This window comes from Centroberyx affinis, unplaced genomic scaffold (assembly GCF_046629955.1).
Source record: "Centroberyx affinis isolate AG114_WGS23_722 - 3 ecotype Tasmania unplaced genomic scaffold, CSIRO-AGI_Caff_v1 ptg001547l_1, whole genome shotgun sequence".
NCBI lineage: Eukaryota > Metazoa > Chordata > Actinopteri > Beryciformes > Berycidae > Centroberyx > Centroberyx affinis.
Genome location: NW_027280002.1, coordinates 348361 through 365912, shown reverse-complemented (window position 1 = coordinate 365912; position 17552 = coordinate 348361). Strand labels below are relative to the sequence as shown.

The 17552-nt window shown below is 41.3% G+C and overlaps 1 protein-coding gene across 3 annotated transcripts in view; it reads right to left on the bottom strand.

The window, feature by feature from the left end:
- Nucleotides 1-356: 356 nt before the first annotated feature.
- Nucleotides 357-17552, bottom strand: part of LOC139650829 (E3 ubiquitin-protein ligase Midline-1-like) — a 34698-nt gene continuing 17502 nt past the window's right edge. For all 3 annotated transcript variants that reach the window (XM_071527609.1, XM_071527606.1, XM_071527608.1), the window contains 7 exons: nucleotides 13598-13705; nucleotides 11136-11284; nucleotides 10116-10243; nucleotides 8157-8300; nucleotides 4342-4503; nucleotides 3604-3811; nucleotides 357-2925 (listed from right to left, as the gene is read on the bottom strand). In XM_071527609.1, coding sequence (XP_071383710.1) covers nucleotides 2577-2925; nucleotides 3604-3811; nucleotides 4342-4503; nucleotides 8157-8300; nucleotides 10116-10243; nucleotides 11136-11284; nucleotides 13598-13705 — 1248 coding nt within the window. In that variant the 3' untranslated portion in view covers nucleotides 357-2576. The remainder of the gene's footprint in view (nucleotides 2926-3603; nucleotides 3812-4341; nucleotides 4504-8156; nucleotides 8301-10115; nucleotides 10244-11135; nucleotides 11285-13597; nucleotides 13706-17552) is intronic.

The window sequence follows — 17552 nt, the reverse complement described above, 5'->3', positions numbered from 1 at the left end:
AACATATCTGTGTTTATAGCGACTGGTGCATTTGGGGGTTAAGTGCCTTCCTTTTAATTAAGAGCACTTCAACCACACACAAACAAATTTTCCCAATTCGGACTCCCGCCTGTCTAAACTTATGGATGTTGAGACATCTTGAATTTCCCAAAAAGTGATCTTGGTTTCTACCTCACCCAGAAAGAAATGGCTCTTGACATTTCAACCCGACTTGCTTTACGAAAACGGCTCTTGACATTCTCATACCGCTAAATTGCTTCAAGGGATGAAAAAGCACACCTTTACATGAAAAGGAAGAGCAGTACAGAAAAATGGGTGAACAAAAAGAGTAGATCACCTCTTTATTTTTTGACCTTCTCATATGCTTATCGCAGACAAACTGTTACAGAAAAATTGCACGGTGATGCAAGCACTCATATCCTCTTTTCCTTAAAAGTGTCCACAGAGACAGAACATATAACACCATGGTCATAAAGTTCAAATGGAAACATTAAATTATGTAGCATATATTTGCATTACAATGAAATGCGATACAATGAAACATACAGTTCAATTTATTGCCAATGAAACATAAAATTTAAGAATAGATTGTTATGTTTATCCCAAACAACTCATGGAAGACAAATATATTTAAGTGTACCTGGTATTGAAACAAAAAACAACAACCAAAAAAAATGAGAAATACAACAAAACCATTCTATTTACACTGTTGAGTGCTGTTTCTGTCGTTGTAACATGTTAAATGTTATTACATGTAGAAATGTCCAATAATGTCCCTTTTGGGAGGATTCAGTTTCAGGGTCTTGACCTTTGTGTAATGATGGCTGAGGTGAAGAATGAGGTGCACCCTAATGACATCATCATTGTGCGACAAGTCCCAGGGCAAACCCTGTACATAGCTATGTTGTCATAAAAAAGTGAAGGAGGTGTGTTTTCATTGACTTGTATAAAGCGTAGTTGAGCTTTTGACCTAAGTAAGTTGCATGTAAAAACTGAAAAAGAGAAAGACGCCCATGCGGAAAAGAAGAATAAAGATGAGTCATTCTGAAATGGTAATATTCAAAGACACTGCTAAAAAGAAAAATACACGGTTCAGGGGTATTGACATACCAACACAAACATGTCCAAACCAAAAGTTTGTCTCATAGAAAAGTGAGAAAAAATGATTTAAAAATGCTTACATGTGCACTTCACCCCTTAGTTCCTATAGTAACCTAGGGTTACAACTGTAACACAACTGACATTATGTATCGCATAAAATCATAACGGGATAACTTGTCTGACTGACAAAAAAGGAAATGAACACGATAATTCAAACAGAACACAATACTTTCCCAAATATTAACTCATGTTAATTGCACCAAAATTAATTAGGTTTTCCCTGGCGTGACCTAAAAAAACATAAATAAAGTATGAACAATGTGCAAAAACAAGGAAGTCATCTAAATTTATGGGAACTTCTGTAGTTAATGCTATTTTTAATGTTATTTCCTCTGTCACTTTTTTTTAAAATAATTCAGCATCTTTTAACTTAAAAAAAAAACTCATGTAAAGACATCTGAATAGACAGCAATGGCTACTTTGGTTCCTTTTTGATGCATAAGGGAAAGTTGAGGATAATTGCTATGAATTTACAAAATATACATCTATTATTATGACCTTTACAACAACTGTGATTGGTTGTGTGTGTGTGTTTGTGTGTGTTTTTCCAGGGTTTTTCAAAGTGCTAGATCTGATAAGGTGGTTGTAGAAAGAAAATAAAGAATTGATTTGTGGCTTGTTTCCTAGTGGCCTTGGTACAAGTATGTCTATCATGGCCCCAAGTGCCTTGGAGTGGGGAGGTTCGGCCCAACAGTGTTCAATTTGTCCTGGTCTAGTCTGGATCAACTTGGGATTTCAGTCAATCACCTGGACTGCTTTTTGTAACCAGGATAAAAAATATATTCGACTGGACCTGGTCACTCACCTAAAAACACTCCAACTTTGAGAAGCTACATGACATAACGCTCCAGGCATTGATTCTTAGTCTTTGGGCTTTAAAGCTGCGCTAGGCAACTTTGCACATAGGTGGCCTCAAATGGCAGTGAGAGGGAACTGTTTGAATTTTGTGCACTAACCCTAACCCCATAATTATGTAATGTGAGGTCAGTAAACTGCACAAAGTACGCTTATGTTTGCCAACCCAGCCGGTCTGTGATCATTTTATACCAAAGTATACCAAAGGGACGACAGAGATAAATGACAGAGATGTAATGTTGGTGAGTCCAGCTTTCTCTAGATAGAGCGCTCACTTGCTGCTGTTTAGGAGACAGTTTGTATTTCGCTCTTAAGTTTTGATTTGTCACTTATTGTGGGCGGAGAAGTTTTCATACCCGACACCAGAGTTTAATTTGGACAAACGGAGCAAATCTACAGGGTCTCAATTCGAGAGGATGGGACGGTCCTCTCTATTGCAGCCCCACTTCATGATTTAAGCTGGTAAGACGGGTGTATTTTTACATAAGAATCTTGCCTAGTGCAGCTGTAGCACTGTGTGATCGGGACCAGTTTAGGCCGATTCATTCCAGATGTAGTTTTTAGCTGTGGGGCTCCAGTCCCTCCAGGTGGTCGGGGATGGGCAGACCGGTGAGAACCGTCAGACACTTGTTCCACACGTTGAACACGGGACACACGGGCTGGACGAAGGAGACGTGGAACGTGTGGAGGTGCTGTGAGCCCACGGCGTCGTAGAAGGTCAGGTACCCGGCGTCGTAGTCCAGCAGGACGCCCACGCGCCGCAGGTGGGGCGAGGGCTCGATGGCCAGCTCCTTGCTGTTGTGGCGGACCACCCAGGAGTTGTTGCAGCGGCAGAGCACCCAGGAGGCAGAGTTCTTGCCGATCCACTCGTGCTTGGGGGCTGACTTGTAGGCGATACCCACAGCATACCTGGAAAGGGGAAGGGGAATATTCTGTTATTATGTGGGGCTGACTTGTAGGCGATACCCACAGCATACCTGGAAAGGGGAAGGGGAATATTCTGTTATTATGTGAACAGCTTCCACCAGTAAAATACACAAACCTTTGCATTTCTACTTTTGTCAGAATTCATCTCTTTAGATTCCCCCATAAACTCCCTGAAGTACCCTAGAGTCCCTCAATTTTGACGGAATAGAACTCCTTGCTTTGTCAAGAACCAGTCAAGAACTCCTTGTTTTGCTGATGTACATACTGCTAGTTTTTCTACTATATTCTAGTTACTGCAAAATTATCCATCTTAACAAGTCTTAGTCTAATCACTTCACTTTCCCTCCTTAAAACAAGTGAAAAACTCTGCCAACGGTTCGAGTTTCCACTGCAAATTTTCTAGAATTTATTTGAATCAAGTGACATTATCCTAATACTAGTTGAGTGAACTTCCTTGTTTCAAGATATTGCCACTTCTGATGCAGTTTCACCTGCTTCAAGAATGTTCTTCAAACAACAAGGAAAAAAATCACTGTTTTAAAGAAGAAGAAGATTTTTTAGATTCAATACTACACTACATAACTTGTTAGGATGGACATTTCTTGCAGTGCTCCTCTCTGCTCCGCTCTACTGTTCTCTGTGCTGGTCAATAAAGCTCACCATGTGCTGCCTCCGATCAAAGCCTCCCAGTAGTGACGGCCGCTGTCGATGAAGACGTTTCCCACCACGCCGTAGCTGCTCTGGCTGGTGAAACGCTCCTGGCTGTGGCCTTTCTTGGACGTGGTCTCGTCCCGCTCCACCGTCAGGTTATCGTGGGAGATCTTCAGCTTCCTGTGGGCCGACTTGGGGTCTAGCTTGAAGGGTTGGCCTGGTGGGGGGAGAAGGAGAAAATGGGGCGTGGGAAAAAACGATTTTGAGCTGCGCAAGAGAGAGTGACGTGCTAATGGAGTGTGTATTGAGATATACAAGAAAAGAGACAGCATTCATTAAAGAATGATGCATTCATTTTCTGTTAATTAACTTTCATATTTACAGACTGATTCAATTTCCTTCCCAAGCGTAACAAGACATATAACATGTTTTCTCTGACAAGAGACAAGCTCTGATAAGATAAGCAGATTTCATTCATTCACTCATTCTTGATTGCAAAATATTGTGTATTTGACCTAATTTTATCCACATAAATAATGTCTAAGAGATTTTTTAGGGGTTATTTTAACTAAGGGAAACTCAACAATCATCTTGATTACATAAAACCTAGGAAAAATCTAATTCTTTCAAAACAATCAAGGTCTAAGAGGATTATTTCTGGCCTATGTCAAAATGTGTTTTGATACTCCTGTGCGTGAATGTGCCTCAATGCAGACAGCATGCAGTGTTCATTTCCAGTCGTCTTACTGTTGGTCTTCAGAGTCCCTGGTTCACTGCTTCTGCTTCCCGCTTGGTTAATGGCCTTGACAACAAAGATGTACTTGGTGCCACTCTGCAGACCATGCACCGTATAGTGGTTCTGCTTGATGTTGGGCACAATCATCCAACTGTCCAACGAGTTGCACAGACCTGGGTGGAGAGGGAAAGGAGGGAGAAAAGAAGAGAGAGAGAGAGAGGAAGACGAGAGGAAGGGATGACGGAGAGTGGAGATTGCTTGAGATTGAGCGTTACAGTAGAAACCACTGTATAGTCAATCAAGTTGTCCATTTGCGTTAAGTTTCCTGAAGAATATACATCATAGCGCTTAACTTCATACACTGCATGCAGCTCCCAAAGGATGAATACTCATTGAAAAACCAAAGTCTGGGGGGAGTACCATTTTCAATGCATGAAAAACACATTCTGAAGAAAAAAAAAAGCAATACGAGATTTCCTCCTCACATTTTTCTAGAGAGGACAGGAGTAGAGTCATTTGAGAGGACAGTGCACTAAATGATCGGTTGTGTTGGAAGCCTGTGGCAACGTGAACAGGAGGCAGCTTCACAGGGTTGGTGAGTGGGCGTGAAAAAGCACAAGAGGAAATCATTCACACCTCGTTGGCTGCATAGCTGCACTAGGCTCTCTCTGCCGTGTGTATGTATGTATGTGTGTGTGTGTATTCTGTTCTGTGGCACTTTAGTGCTGCTGTGCCACATGGCCTCCTCAGGCTGAATGCCTTCCACTCCAGCATCTCCTGTTGAGGCCATTATGCAGAAGGCACTTTGTGTGTGTGTGTGTGTGTGTGTGTGTGTATGTGTGTGCGCATGTTTTCCTCCCATCCGCTCAGCCCTTCCATAGCTTCCTTTCCCATGGGACTCAGGAATTTAGCATCATGCCACTGCTCTTTGCTGGCCACCCAGCGGTGAAAATACACACCTCCACCAAGAACAATCTCAAAGACAACGGTGGTGTATGCATAATGACCCTACATTCTGTCTTACAATGTCACAATGTCACATAAGGACATGTCAGTCATAACGATGCATTTTTGCCAGGGTCTCACCAAAAAAAAATGTCAAAACTCTTCCGGAAATTCAAAACTTTTTGCATTCTTATTAAATGCTATGCAAATTTAATCAAGGTTATTTACGCTTGCACATTAAACAGAAACAGCAGATAGAAATCTTTAAGTGTGCGCGTTATTTGTTTGTTATTTTTTTGTGCGGGAATTCAAAACTTTATGCATTTATTTTCATTCAGACCAAAGCAATGATGAACACACCATTCAATTGTGACACCTGCTGGCCAAGAGCGGTATTGCGGCCAAAGAGGAGCATATTATTTTGGGTTAGTTCCAACTGTACAACTGTAACTGTTAAATTGTTACTACTTAAGCTAATGTGAAAGCCATCATATATCAGCAAAACCTGTCTAAAACGTCAATATTTAGCTCCGTTAGAAAATAATACCTCAAATTATTTCCTTCATCCTATTGCAAACTAAATTACTTTTGTACTGCCTGCCTCCCTGTATTTACTGGTATACTGTGTTAGCCTACAAGTAAGCTGATATGAATATGACTTTTTAAATGCAATGCATATTTAATCAAAGTTATTTACACTTGCATATTAAACAGAAATGGCAGATAGAAAATTGTGCCTGTTATGTGTTTAGGTATTTAGGTGAGTCAGCCGATACCGCTTTGACTGTAGGAAATCCAGCTCAGTACACTGCACTCAACATTCATGTACATATGTATGCGAGTCAAGTGTCTTGTTTATGTGTTTTTATTCCGTTATATAACATTAAAGATGTTTCAACAAGACAACGTTCTGATATGCAGCGGGTCCCTGCAGGGAGAAACGCATGCCGCAGAAGACTAATCCCCTTTTTTGCATATAGTGATTCATAAGAAGTGTTCCAGGGGGGGATTTCTCAGGCGTGCGACATAGACGCCGACAGCAACACCTCTGACACGGTTATTGGATGTGAAAACGGGAGGAGAGGGAAATCACCGCATCTTTTCAGGAAGAGGAGGAGACAGGACGTGAAGGAAAGACGAAAATAAAGTGTCACATTCGTTTAACAGCCGCCCGTGCTCAACATGCCCCAAACTGTAAAGTAATGAGAAGAAAATAGAAAAAGGGTTTAACCTCAGGTAGGTGGGAAGGAAGGAATCAAAGAATATCTGAGGATTGTAGAAGGAAGGAAAGAAGGAAGGAAGGAAGGAGATGACTGAAGGAAGAAGGAGAAAGGATTTTGCTGTGCGGTATATCTGCTTGAATCTAAAAAAAGACTTCAAAAAAGAAAAGATGAAAGACGGGGGGAAAAGGCAGTTTGATTGAAAGGGAGCAGGAGAGCTCGTCTTCAGATGCCCTGACCCCATTTTCTTCCCTGTAGTTGTTGCTCACTGAGGTGTGCTCATGGTTTTCAGGGACTTGTGTGTATGCGAGTGTGTGTGTGTGTGTGTGTGTGTACATGTCCGTTTGAGCGAAACTCTACCAGGGTGCCGTGGTTTTACAAGACGCGGCTCTGTCTGTGTGTCACTAGGTGTGTGTCTGGGTCGCTGATTCACATTAGAACTGTGTGCAGCCGTTGCAGATGCCCCATCTTTGGCTTTGAACGCACATCAAGGAAATTTCCACTGCACTATTTTACATTTTTGCACAGAGGGCACACAACAAATGCACCATTCAGTTATACTTAACACTTTTTTTCCCTCAAATTTCTATAAATATTCACCACTTTAGCACCTATGTTTTTTCTTTTGTCCCTTTATGTATTGGTCTGCACTTATTGGTTTTCAACTCCCAATCTCTATGCATTATATTCCGTCTCCTTCACTGTTACGTTACATAATGTTGTTGTTATTTTCTTCTTAATATGTGCAATGAACTAAATTAAACATCTGGGTGATAGCAGCATAAAGGCTAGAGGCTTGTGACAGCAAGGCCAGGAAGGTCTGCTTTGAAATTCTCGGCTGGGAAAAGTGAATGAGAAGTGCTTTCCACTATCTCAAGAAATTACTACACTCAAAGTGTCCTTGAACTAAGCACTTTACCCTCAATGGCTCTAGGCAAGCTGCTCTATGGCCAACAGTAGAAAATAGAAAAGCATGATTGTACTGAACAGCTCTCAAGTCTGTGACTGGATGAATGTGAAGCTGAATGTTGCCTACTCCATGAAACGTGCCTGGATGTGGGACTTCTACAAAGGCTACTAGAGTACAATTGAATTGTATTCTACCTTGCTAGTCAAGGTAATGCCGATTTCGATTTTTGCTGCAGTGTTTATAGATGTATCCTGTTTGTTGGGAGCGCGTGTTACATACAAATTACATTTTACTTGTTCCCAGGAAAGATTAAGCTTTGACCTTCAGTTCAGTATAGAGTATACTCCGTTCTAATGATTTCTTTGAATTTAATTCCTATAAAAACCCTATTGCTTGTTTAAGGAAACAAAAGCAATTTAGCAACTGACTTAGAAACTGCATTTATTCATTGGTATCCTGTACAGAGTTTCGGGGCTTTGTGATTTTCATCGAGCTGTTAATAATGCAGCCGGATGGCATCATGCAAAGTAACTTTTCAACCAAATAAATTGCTGACTGTGTGCACTTGTGCTTGTGTAATTGTGTTTATTATGTGTGCACCAAGGCATGCACGTGTGGCCTGAATATGCACGATTGCTCGCGTGTGCTTGAAGTGACAGCAATTCGCTGCATTCTGCTCTGACCAGAAACTTGAAAATCCGTTAATTTGCCTCTCTGATTCCGGTGTTGGCGCTCAGCCGCAGATACTCACTGGCAATGTTGGCCTGTCCGGTGAAGATGGCGTACTGGAGCTCGTAGGACACCACCGTGAATTCATCGTCGGACGTCCAGTGGACAGTGATGGTGTCGTAGGAAGCCGTGCACAGCTCCTCCCTTATGCCCGGAGCGCTGGGAGCTGAAGGGAGCGGACACAGACAGCAGATCAGATGAAGGAATGAGGGAATATAATATAAATATGTCAGAAAAATGGTTGAGAATGAATGTTGCAGACCAGTGTTCTGGATCAGAACATGCAACACTCAAACTCCCTTTGAAATCCACAAAAATATAATTCTTTTAGGTGGGCGGATAATCTAGTTGTTCCACTGTGTTGCTACACTGCATATTAGTGCTTTGAAACACTGTGTATTTAATGTAGTTGCTGGTAGAAACTTGCTTGAAATACTGATATACTCGTCCTACAAGGTGGTGCATCAACATTATCTGTAGCATTTGTTTCAATGCCAATCCATGCCCCTAAGCACTCAGATGCTGTCTGGAAACTTGGCATAATTTAAAACTTTCCCAATGAGAGGAAAAATGTCTGCTGACATGTGGAAATGCTGCTGTCTTGTGAAGTTCATAGGCATTGCACCTATTGTTTAGAAGAGGAGCCTTGGCTATGCAGGCCTAACCTACCGCACGATTCTTCTTTTTCTGTGAAACTATTCTGAAGAAATTGTTTTTATCTGTTAAGCTATTCTGAAGAAGCTGTTTTTCAGAGTCTGTCAATCAGCTGTGTTTGACCAGTGTAAAAAAATAAAAAATAAGAAGCTCTATCTTCTAGCCTATTATTTATCGCATTTGTCCCTATAATTGTTTTATTGTGGGCCAATAAGAGGCGGCATGAATTAGTAGTGCTTGGATTGGTATTTGTATTGGCTAATCTACTTAATGAAGTACTATTGGTGTACCACTGCTACAATGGTATGTTGATTAAAGAGCTTATTTGCCAAAAAGCCAGTGTATTTCTCTAATAGTATGCAAAGTGAGATGGTTTGTAAGACTCAAAACAATTTGTTCGCCAATCGTCTGCTAATGTCATGGAAAAAGTGCTCCTTTATGTATTCAAGCCATGAAACCTCTCCGGTAAAAGATCATAGAAGGAGAATGGTAAGGTAAGATGCAAAGCCACACTTTAAATTGATTGTAAAGCCACTTCCTCTCTCTTTATCTGTCCGTCACTGTCTCTCTCTCTCTCCCTCTCTAGCCTTCTCTCATGAGTGGCTGCACACAGTGGAGTGATTCAGAGTGATTCACTTAGTGAGAAGGCCCTCCAGCGAAGCCCTCTCGCATCACAGGGAGTAAACAAGAGACAGCCATTTTCACAGACCTTCAAATCCACTCTACATGATGCCTTGTTTTTTGTCCCCGATGCACTCATAATTCACACAGTGGCATTTTGATGGCGCCTTGCAAACGGGACATCGGAAATTAATGTCGGAAATTAAGAAGTTGAGGCTTTCCTTCAACTGCGTTGCTTGAAAACAAGACAATAGAGATTTCAAAAGAATCATACAACTTCACCGGTTGCCTGATGAAACGCTGCTTTTTAATACATTTAATTTATTAGCAAGTGAAGACAGTGTGTGGGTGCGCATTCATTTCCATCATCTGCTACGCATCCCAGGTGCGCACAGTATTTTCAAATTTTTCAAAAGAATCATAAGTAAAATCTGAATTTCAAACTGTAATAGAATCATAAGGAGCAGGTAATGATGTCATCTGGTGATTGAATTCCTCAAAAAAATGACTCAGCATTTTACAACCCTGCCCCAAAGTGAAGCAAATTCAGTGTGTCCCTAGCATCAAAGACAGTAAAATGTCCTAGTACTCTTGTCACTTGGGGTTTCCGCCAGAATCGGGTCGAACACCTATTTTGGGCTGCGACCAACAGTTAAATAATCGTCCCTCCGAATAGAAAGACCTTGATTAGAACGTGGAGGCTCACCGGTGAGGTAATCCAAGTTCTCCAGCAGCTTCTTCTCCCTGGTGAAGTCCAGGGCGAAGGTGTCGAAGGTGTCGGTCAGGTGTATCTCCGGGATCAGCACTTGGGTTGATGCAGTTGCCATGGAAACCCTAGAGCCATTACCAATCAACATGCAAAGTTTTCATTTTCAGAGTTTCATACTCTATCCCTGCATGTTAAGTGTTGAGATTAAAAGAACAATCAGTAGCTGACATATAATTTGATTTCAGTTGAAAGGAATTCTGTCATTTTATTTTTCCAATGAATGATTGACTAGTAAAAAGGCAAAAGTAAGTAGTAAAGTGGAGGCTTTAGCGCTCTGTACTACAAAAGCATTTAATTTAATAATATACATATTGATAATATGTATATCAATATCATAAGTGTACATTATCATCTCTGAGCTTGAATGAATAACAGCTGAAACTGAAAAAGGTTAAATAACTTATATAAACCTAACAAGCTAGTGCTCCTTTACTGCAAGGCATAGAAATATGGAATTTCATCATTTCACCAGCTCATATGGGGTCACACAGACGTGCAATATCAACAAACTGCCTTACTATTTCTTAATAAAATAAACTGGGTGCTAAATCTGAATAAAATCAACCTCCTCATTAGTGAGTCTGGGCAGTCAACTACATCTAAGAAGCTTCCCAGTCTCGTTCACTTGAAAGACTCTGATTAGACTCTGATTGGGGTAACTGCTTTTGCTTGGAACAAAGGGTCATGATTTTTTTTGCACTCAAATAATTTCCAAATCAATTCGTCATAAAGCTTAAGCATGGAGCAGAATACGATTAGTCTAAATCGTCGATGAAATCCATCCCTAGTTGTCCTTGCTGTTAGGAAAGTCAAATTCCAACAATTTCTGAACATCTGTGTTTGCGCTCTCTGACCTCTCGCACAATGCTAGACCATGCTGTGAAGTCAGACTACCGCGGTTTGCCAGCTTGAATAATTTGGACGGTCTAGCCGGCATCTGCGTGAGTGCTCTCTGACCTCTCTGTGATGCTCTTGGCGGTCTGCAGGAAGCGAGCGTGGTCCGACTCTTTCAGCGTCTGGTCGGCCTGCGTGATGAGGGCCGAGGACCGCTCGATGCACTGCTTGCAGTTGGAGATCTGCTGGGCGAGCTTCCTGAGCCTCTGTGTCTGGAAAGAATGGAGGACAAAGGACAACGAGTTTGAGACTGAAAGGAGGGGCGAGTTCACACCAAGCATGTGTGGAGCAGCTTATTCCAACACTGGAGTCTATACTGTTTGAGTTTGGTTCGTTTGGGCAGGTGAGAACAATGCCATTCAAACTTGGGTGTGGACCAAAGAATCGTGCTGAGTCCGCATGAAAATGCAGGCCTTGGTCCTCTGTCAGGGGAACTGACCATAAAGATCGTTTATGGTCCGGAGTGAGAACATAATCCAAGCCAGCTACAGGAAACAACCCCAAAATATGAGGTTTTATGGGTATGGCTGTTGAGATTTCATAGTCAGTTCCACAGGCTTGGAAAGCCCAGTGTAACAAAATGAACCGAGGGCAAACCGCAGTCTGGCCTGATGCTCATATTCAGCTGTTTCTTCAAGAGTTCTGAACTGTTCTAGACATCAGAGAAAGGAAATGACAGCAAAGGGCGCAGACAAGTCCATCATGCTTAGCTAAAGTTACAGGGACCGGAATTGGATTTGCTTTGACTCCTCCTGCCGCCAAAATCTCGAACCTTGTGGGATGACAGGTTACTAAAACTCTGTCTGGTAAACAAGCTATTTGCGTTGTGAGTCCATGTGACAAGCCCTGGTTCGCTTGTAATTGGGAAGTGTGACCCTAAACGAACCAAATACAAAAATACAACATAGTTAACTTTTCCACGGACTGTCAGCATCAGTTTCTCCAGAATAAAGGCGGAAAGGAAGGAGGGGAAGAGTGACAGAGAGGCAGACCGATGGCTTGAACGACATTTAAAATTAAAGAGATTAAATGCCACCCAGGTCATTGCTATTACTGAATTGTCTGGGCTTATCTATGCATCCTATTGCAAGCAAATCCAGGCTTGCTTTTCACTTTCCTTTTCTCCCCTCTTCCCTCTTTCATTCCCTCTCCCCTATCTACAGAGATTTAAAGAGACGGATTGAGGTCGGTGGCTGGATTGAGGTTGAAGGGACATTTCATCAGCAGACAGAAGGGTTAATCTCAATTCAAACCCATTGAAATTTACCATGAACAAATTCAGCCTCAAAAGAAGAACATCTTACTCATGTGAAATCAGACACATTAGCTGGACATATGCTTGAACAAGGGCTTTGACCTCTGCACTTGATTGAGAACAGAAAGTAAGAAAGAAAGGTACTGACTGAAGACAGGGACTTGGTTTCTTTAGCTGAAATCCCTGATGACACCATCTAGTCAACAAAAACAAAATATGTATCTCTATTCATCTACATATTTCCTATCTCTCGTACTTCTCTGTTGGCTGTCTCCAAAGCGAATAAACTACAGAACGAAAAAAAAAATATATATATATATATATATATTGTCTTGAAAAATCCCCCTGTGAGTTCCAAGTCTCATTAGAGACAGATTTTAAAAAATACCATCAGGGTTTAGAGTCCAAGTGAATTTGCCCTCCCATATGCTCTGGGATGTACTTTGGGCAGTCAGACTGTTTCCCCCGTCTGTTCGTGATGCGTTGAAGGGTTTGCTTTTTAGCCAGTTTAACAGTCCGCCGTCTGTTCACAGTGTGTTAAATAAGGATCAGGGCAACTGGCATTTGTGAAGTGTTTCGCTTGACTCGAAGTGCAGTATGATGGCAGCTTGGAGTGTTTTCAATGCATGTATGATTTATAGTGATTAAAATATGATCACATTACCAATCAATCAATCAACAAAACTATCTTTATGGGTTTAAAATAGTGTTTTGACATCTCTCTGAATGTGAATAACTATAATATACAGCAATTACAGACTGGAATATATAGTGTACATTAGGATGATCTTGTAAATATTGAGCTGTAGTATACTGATTATAGTGATAGTCATTTTTGTTGTTTTGTTTTCATGAGTATGCCATTATGAGAGTGGTATATCTTAGATTTTCAAACAATATGTGCCCCATTATCACCAAAATACCTGTCTGAGTTGTTCACTGACAGAATGAACTAGCTAGTAGCTACAAAAGCATGGCTAAATTAGTGTTATGGAGCAATAAAGAAAGTGCATTAGACCTATGCTGTTTAGTAGTGCTGTTTGTTGTGTGAAAGAAGGGAACGACAAGCGGGGCCATGGGCTTTTAAAATGGGGCACAAATTGAGTGTTAATTCACCATTTGCAAGTACTAAAAATGCATACACTTGAATTTGCAGCATTCAGGGGTAAGAAAAAGTAGGAGGGTATGAAGTGCAGGAGAAATGTAAAAAACAACTATAATAAATGGACGTCTATATCACCCCTCTCAGCCCTCCATGTGTTCACCTTACCTTTCCCTCCTTGATCTTGGTGCCAATGATCTGCCTCCTCTGCTGAATAATGTCAATGAGAACATCACACTCCTCCATCAGCTTGCCCTCCTGGCGGGACGCATTCACCTGAGAACCAAAAGCATTAGATGAACAACAGGCCTGATGGATGGCTGTATAATGGAAGTTATGTATATTGGATCCAGATCGTGTCAGCGTGGCAGGAGGGCATTTTCATCCCTGTCTGGAGGCATTCACCTGAGGAAGATGAGGCTTTTTTTTTGTCTATTTTGCCTCCTGCCAACTCAAGATATAGAAGAGCATGTGGTGAAAGACAAACAAGCCAGAAGCCCATCAGCACTAAGTGAGCAAACATGACACTCAGTGATCTGTTGATCAACCCTACACAAGCAATAGACCTTACTCCCACGGCAGCCATTTTGAACTTAAATCAGTTGGCTGGGAGCAAGTACAGTCCAGCAATATCCTGCTGTTGTGTACAAAATGCACATCACACAAATGTCAGGAATCAAACAAACTTATCATTACACAGATTCCCCACTCTGAAAACTGTGTTAGAAAATGAATAGATCTCAAGAATCCGGAGCGATGTAGGTTTACATTTTAGCGTAATATATTTGGCCTATAGCTAACTACAAGAATCTACCATTGGTCGCTAGTAGCTAACTTAAGCTAGTTATCTTCCCTGCTAAATTCAAGCAGTCGTTGTAGTTGTTGTTACTGAGATTGCTAGTCCTCACTTAGGCCTATGTGTTGAAGTAACTAGCTTTACTTGTTTTTTGCTTTTATATGCCAATCTTCCAGGTTTCCCACCCCGAGTGTGGAGCAAATTCAAAATGGCCACCGTGGGAACAAGGTCAAAGCCTGTTTCCCTATATTGTATGTGCAAAGGACATATGTGACCAGGCTTACAACTACATGCCTGCCTATGTGACTCTCTTTAAGTCCCAAACTCTGAGAAAATGCAGCCAAATGCTGACCTGACTCTATCTGTGTTAAATATTTTAGGATTTGTTATAATCGCTGCAATTGTTCAAAGGTCTGCTTGGAATGAAGCACTTAAGGGAAATTAAGCATAAGAAAAATGACTTAAATTACTTGAAAGGTGTGCTACTGATGCTACAACCAGGTTTAGTGGCCAAGAAAAATGGCATTCCACTCCATGCTCTGAGGTATTTAAGTCACTTTGCAGTTGGAAGCTGTACAATTCAAACAGGCCATAAAAGTATGTTCAAGTCCAATTTTAAGACTGCAGGTTCCAACATAAGGTGTAATCTCTCATTGTGTTCATTTCCTTGTGGTCCTTTCAGCACCTTGTAAAGTGTTTTCTTGCTGAGGCAAAGCGATAGCAGAGGGAGCCATGAAAGGGGGGGACTGCTGTGAGTGTTGCCAAGCCAACGAGAGATTGCACACACTCTCTCACACTCACACACACACACACACGTGTTGACGGGTGTTTTAATAATGATATGATGGGGAGTCATTTGCCTTTCCACTACAGAGCCAAACAAGGTTGGAAAGGGTTCTTCAGTATCCCTATTGCTCAATGTCCCCCCCAAACAACATTTATGTGATTTTTCTAGCATCTTGTTGCCAACAGAAACAATTTGCCACCTGGATTACTTCACAGTGCTTATATGAAACATGTTGAGCTGGCCCAGGAAATAACCTCTTAGCTCTGCTGTGGAGAGTAGCTGTTGCATGGCTAGTGCATCTGTCTTCTCAGCACTGTTAATTGGTTTCTTCAGCCTCAGTGTTAAAGCTCTGGGGTGGCTTGGAATGTAAAATTGAATCAAGTTTCCCCTGTTTACTCTTATTTATCTTAACTCAATGCTATTTTGTAGCCTAATTATTATACTCGGTTGTCAAGTCATAATGAATGCACTACACAAAACAACAGTCATTTAGTTCAAGATTTGCATTTAGAAACACAGTCTCATAAAGTTTTGTGAAATGAGCATGAACTCTGAAAAGCAGAATACGTGTTGTGGACACAAATTATGTTCCTTCACCACAAATTGGATTATGTGACAACACCACAAATTGGATTACTGTATGTAATAACTGCACAAATTGGATTATGTGACAATAGCACAAACTGGACACACTATTTTCAACTGTTCGTCATGTGAAATGGTTAGCTAACGGTTAAATTTAGGCAACTAAAACAACTTTGGTTAAGGGTAAGGGTAAGGTGTTGGTTAAATAAGAAAACTTTAACTTCACTCACATAAGCAAACTCCTTGGAATGAGTTGAGAATTGAACCCGGGTCGTCGGAGTTAAAGGAAACGTATACAACCATCCACTATACTTTTCAATGTCAAACTGCTGCCTGTTTTTAGTTTTGTCTCCTTGATGTAATCCTTTTGTGGTAGGAAAACAGATTTCTCTCACTCACAGAGTACCTTATTTGCATTTTAAGACATCGTGCTTGTTTCACAAAATTTCTGGGAGACCATGTTCGCATTTTGAATTGTCATGCCGTAAGTTTGTAAGGTCTTACAAACTGCTGAGAAAATGCCACTTTTACCCTACTGTGTCTACTACTACCTTCTGCATTTTATTTGACAAACGCTGTCTTAGGCACTGATCTATGTGGTCCTTCATCTAGTTTTCAAAGCCTGATGGAACTAAAAACCTCTTTCAAAACCAGATCTAAGATATGGGATTCTCAGTTAGACGCCTCTCTGAATCTAGACGAAAAAGGCAACATTGAAGTTCAGAAAGTTCAGCTATCTTTTGGGAGTCAGCTCTTTCAATCTCCATCAGTAGATTTTGTGTTTTTTTGTTGTGCTGCTTAATGTGCCGGGGGCTCAGGGCTGATTTCCAGCAGCTGACAAGAATTCAAATTCACCATGGTTCTTGTCCCAACTCCAACCTGTCCAGTTTCAAGTAATGACTGAATGTGCGCTGGCCCCTTGCAATCCTCGATTGACATGACATTGTTCAGAGATCTCCTAATGACTTATTCAATTCCTCTTTCACCAGTCACTAGTCTCTATTCACTGAAAAATTAATGCTGTGTTCATTGTTCACATCACTAAATGGAACCTGTCCACTTCATCTGATGGCAATAGGGATTTGGGTTTGTCCTGGCAGAGGATGTCGTTCAGTCTCCACCCAAAACTCCCAAAACTGAATTGCTTTCTGTAACATTTCATGAATGTTAGTCTTTCGAGAACTCAATGCAAATTAAAGTAGTGTCTTCAGATATTGCTCATCTCTCTGGAACAACCTCCCACACAAGCATGCATGAATACACACACACACACGCCTTCACACACACAAGAGCTGTGGTCAATTCACTTCCAACTTCAAGCAATTCAATCAGTACATTTTCTGCAAAATTGAAAGCAGAAGATTTTGTGCCACAAAAGAGTAATTAATCTATGAAGAAATGGTTGACATTTTTAATTCACTAGCCTCTGATGCACACACACACACACACACACATAAACACACACGTACACACACACACATACAGATTGCGACCATGACATGTCATGTGTCGTGTCAAGATGTGGAGCATCTAATGGCTGTAGGCAGAGCCCTCTGGAGCATGTGATTAGAATGGCAGTTCGCAGTCTGGCAGGAACATTAAGTGATTCATTTAACCCTCCCTGACACACACACACACACACACACACACACACACACACACACACACACACGCCTCAACCCTTTAGGATATCCAAACTTTTGGAAGGGCACATCAGCTAAACTTTCCGCAGAGGAAGGGAACTTCGACTTAACAGGCTTAAAATATTCAGTGACATTTGCAAATGCGCACCACTCCGCCTGTTTGTACAGCCTGATGTCAGATCACAGATGTGGGAGTTACTGTCCTTGCTCTAGTTTCTGCTAATAAAACTCCTGAACCCTCTCCCACTCTCCCACTCTCCCACTGCCAACAGCAAAAAAACGGTATAGTGCTTTTTTCTTTGAGTGGATTGG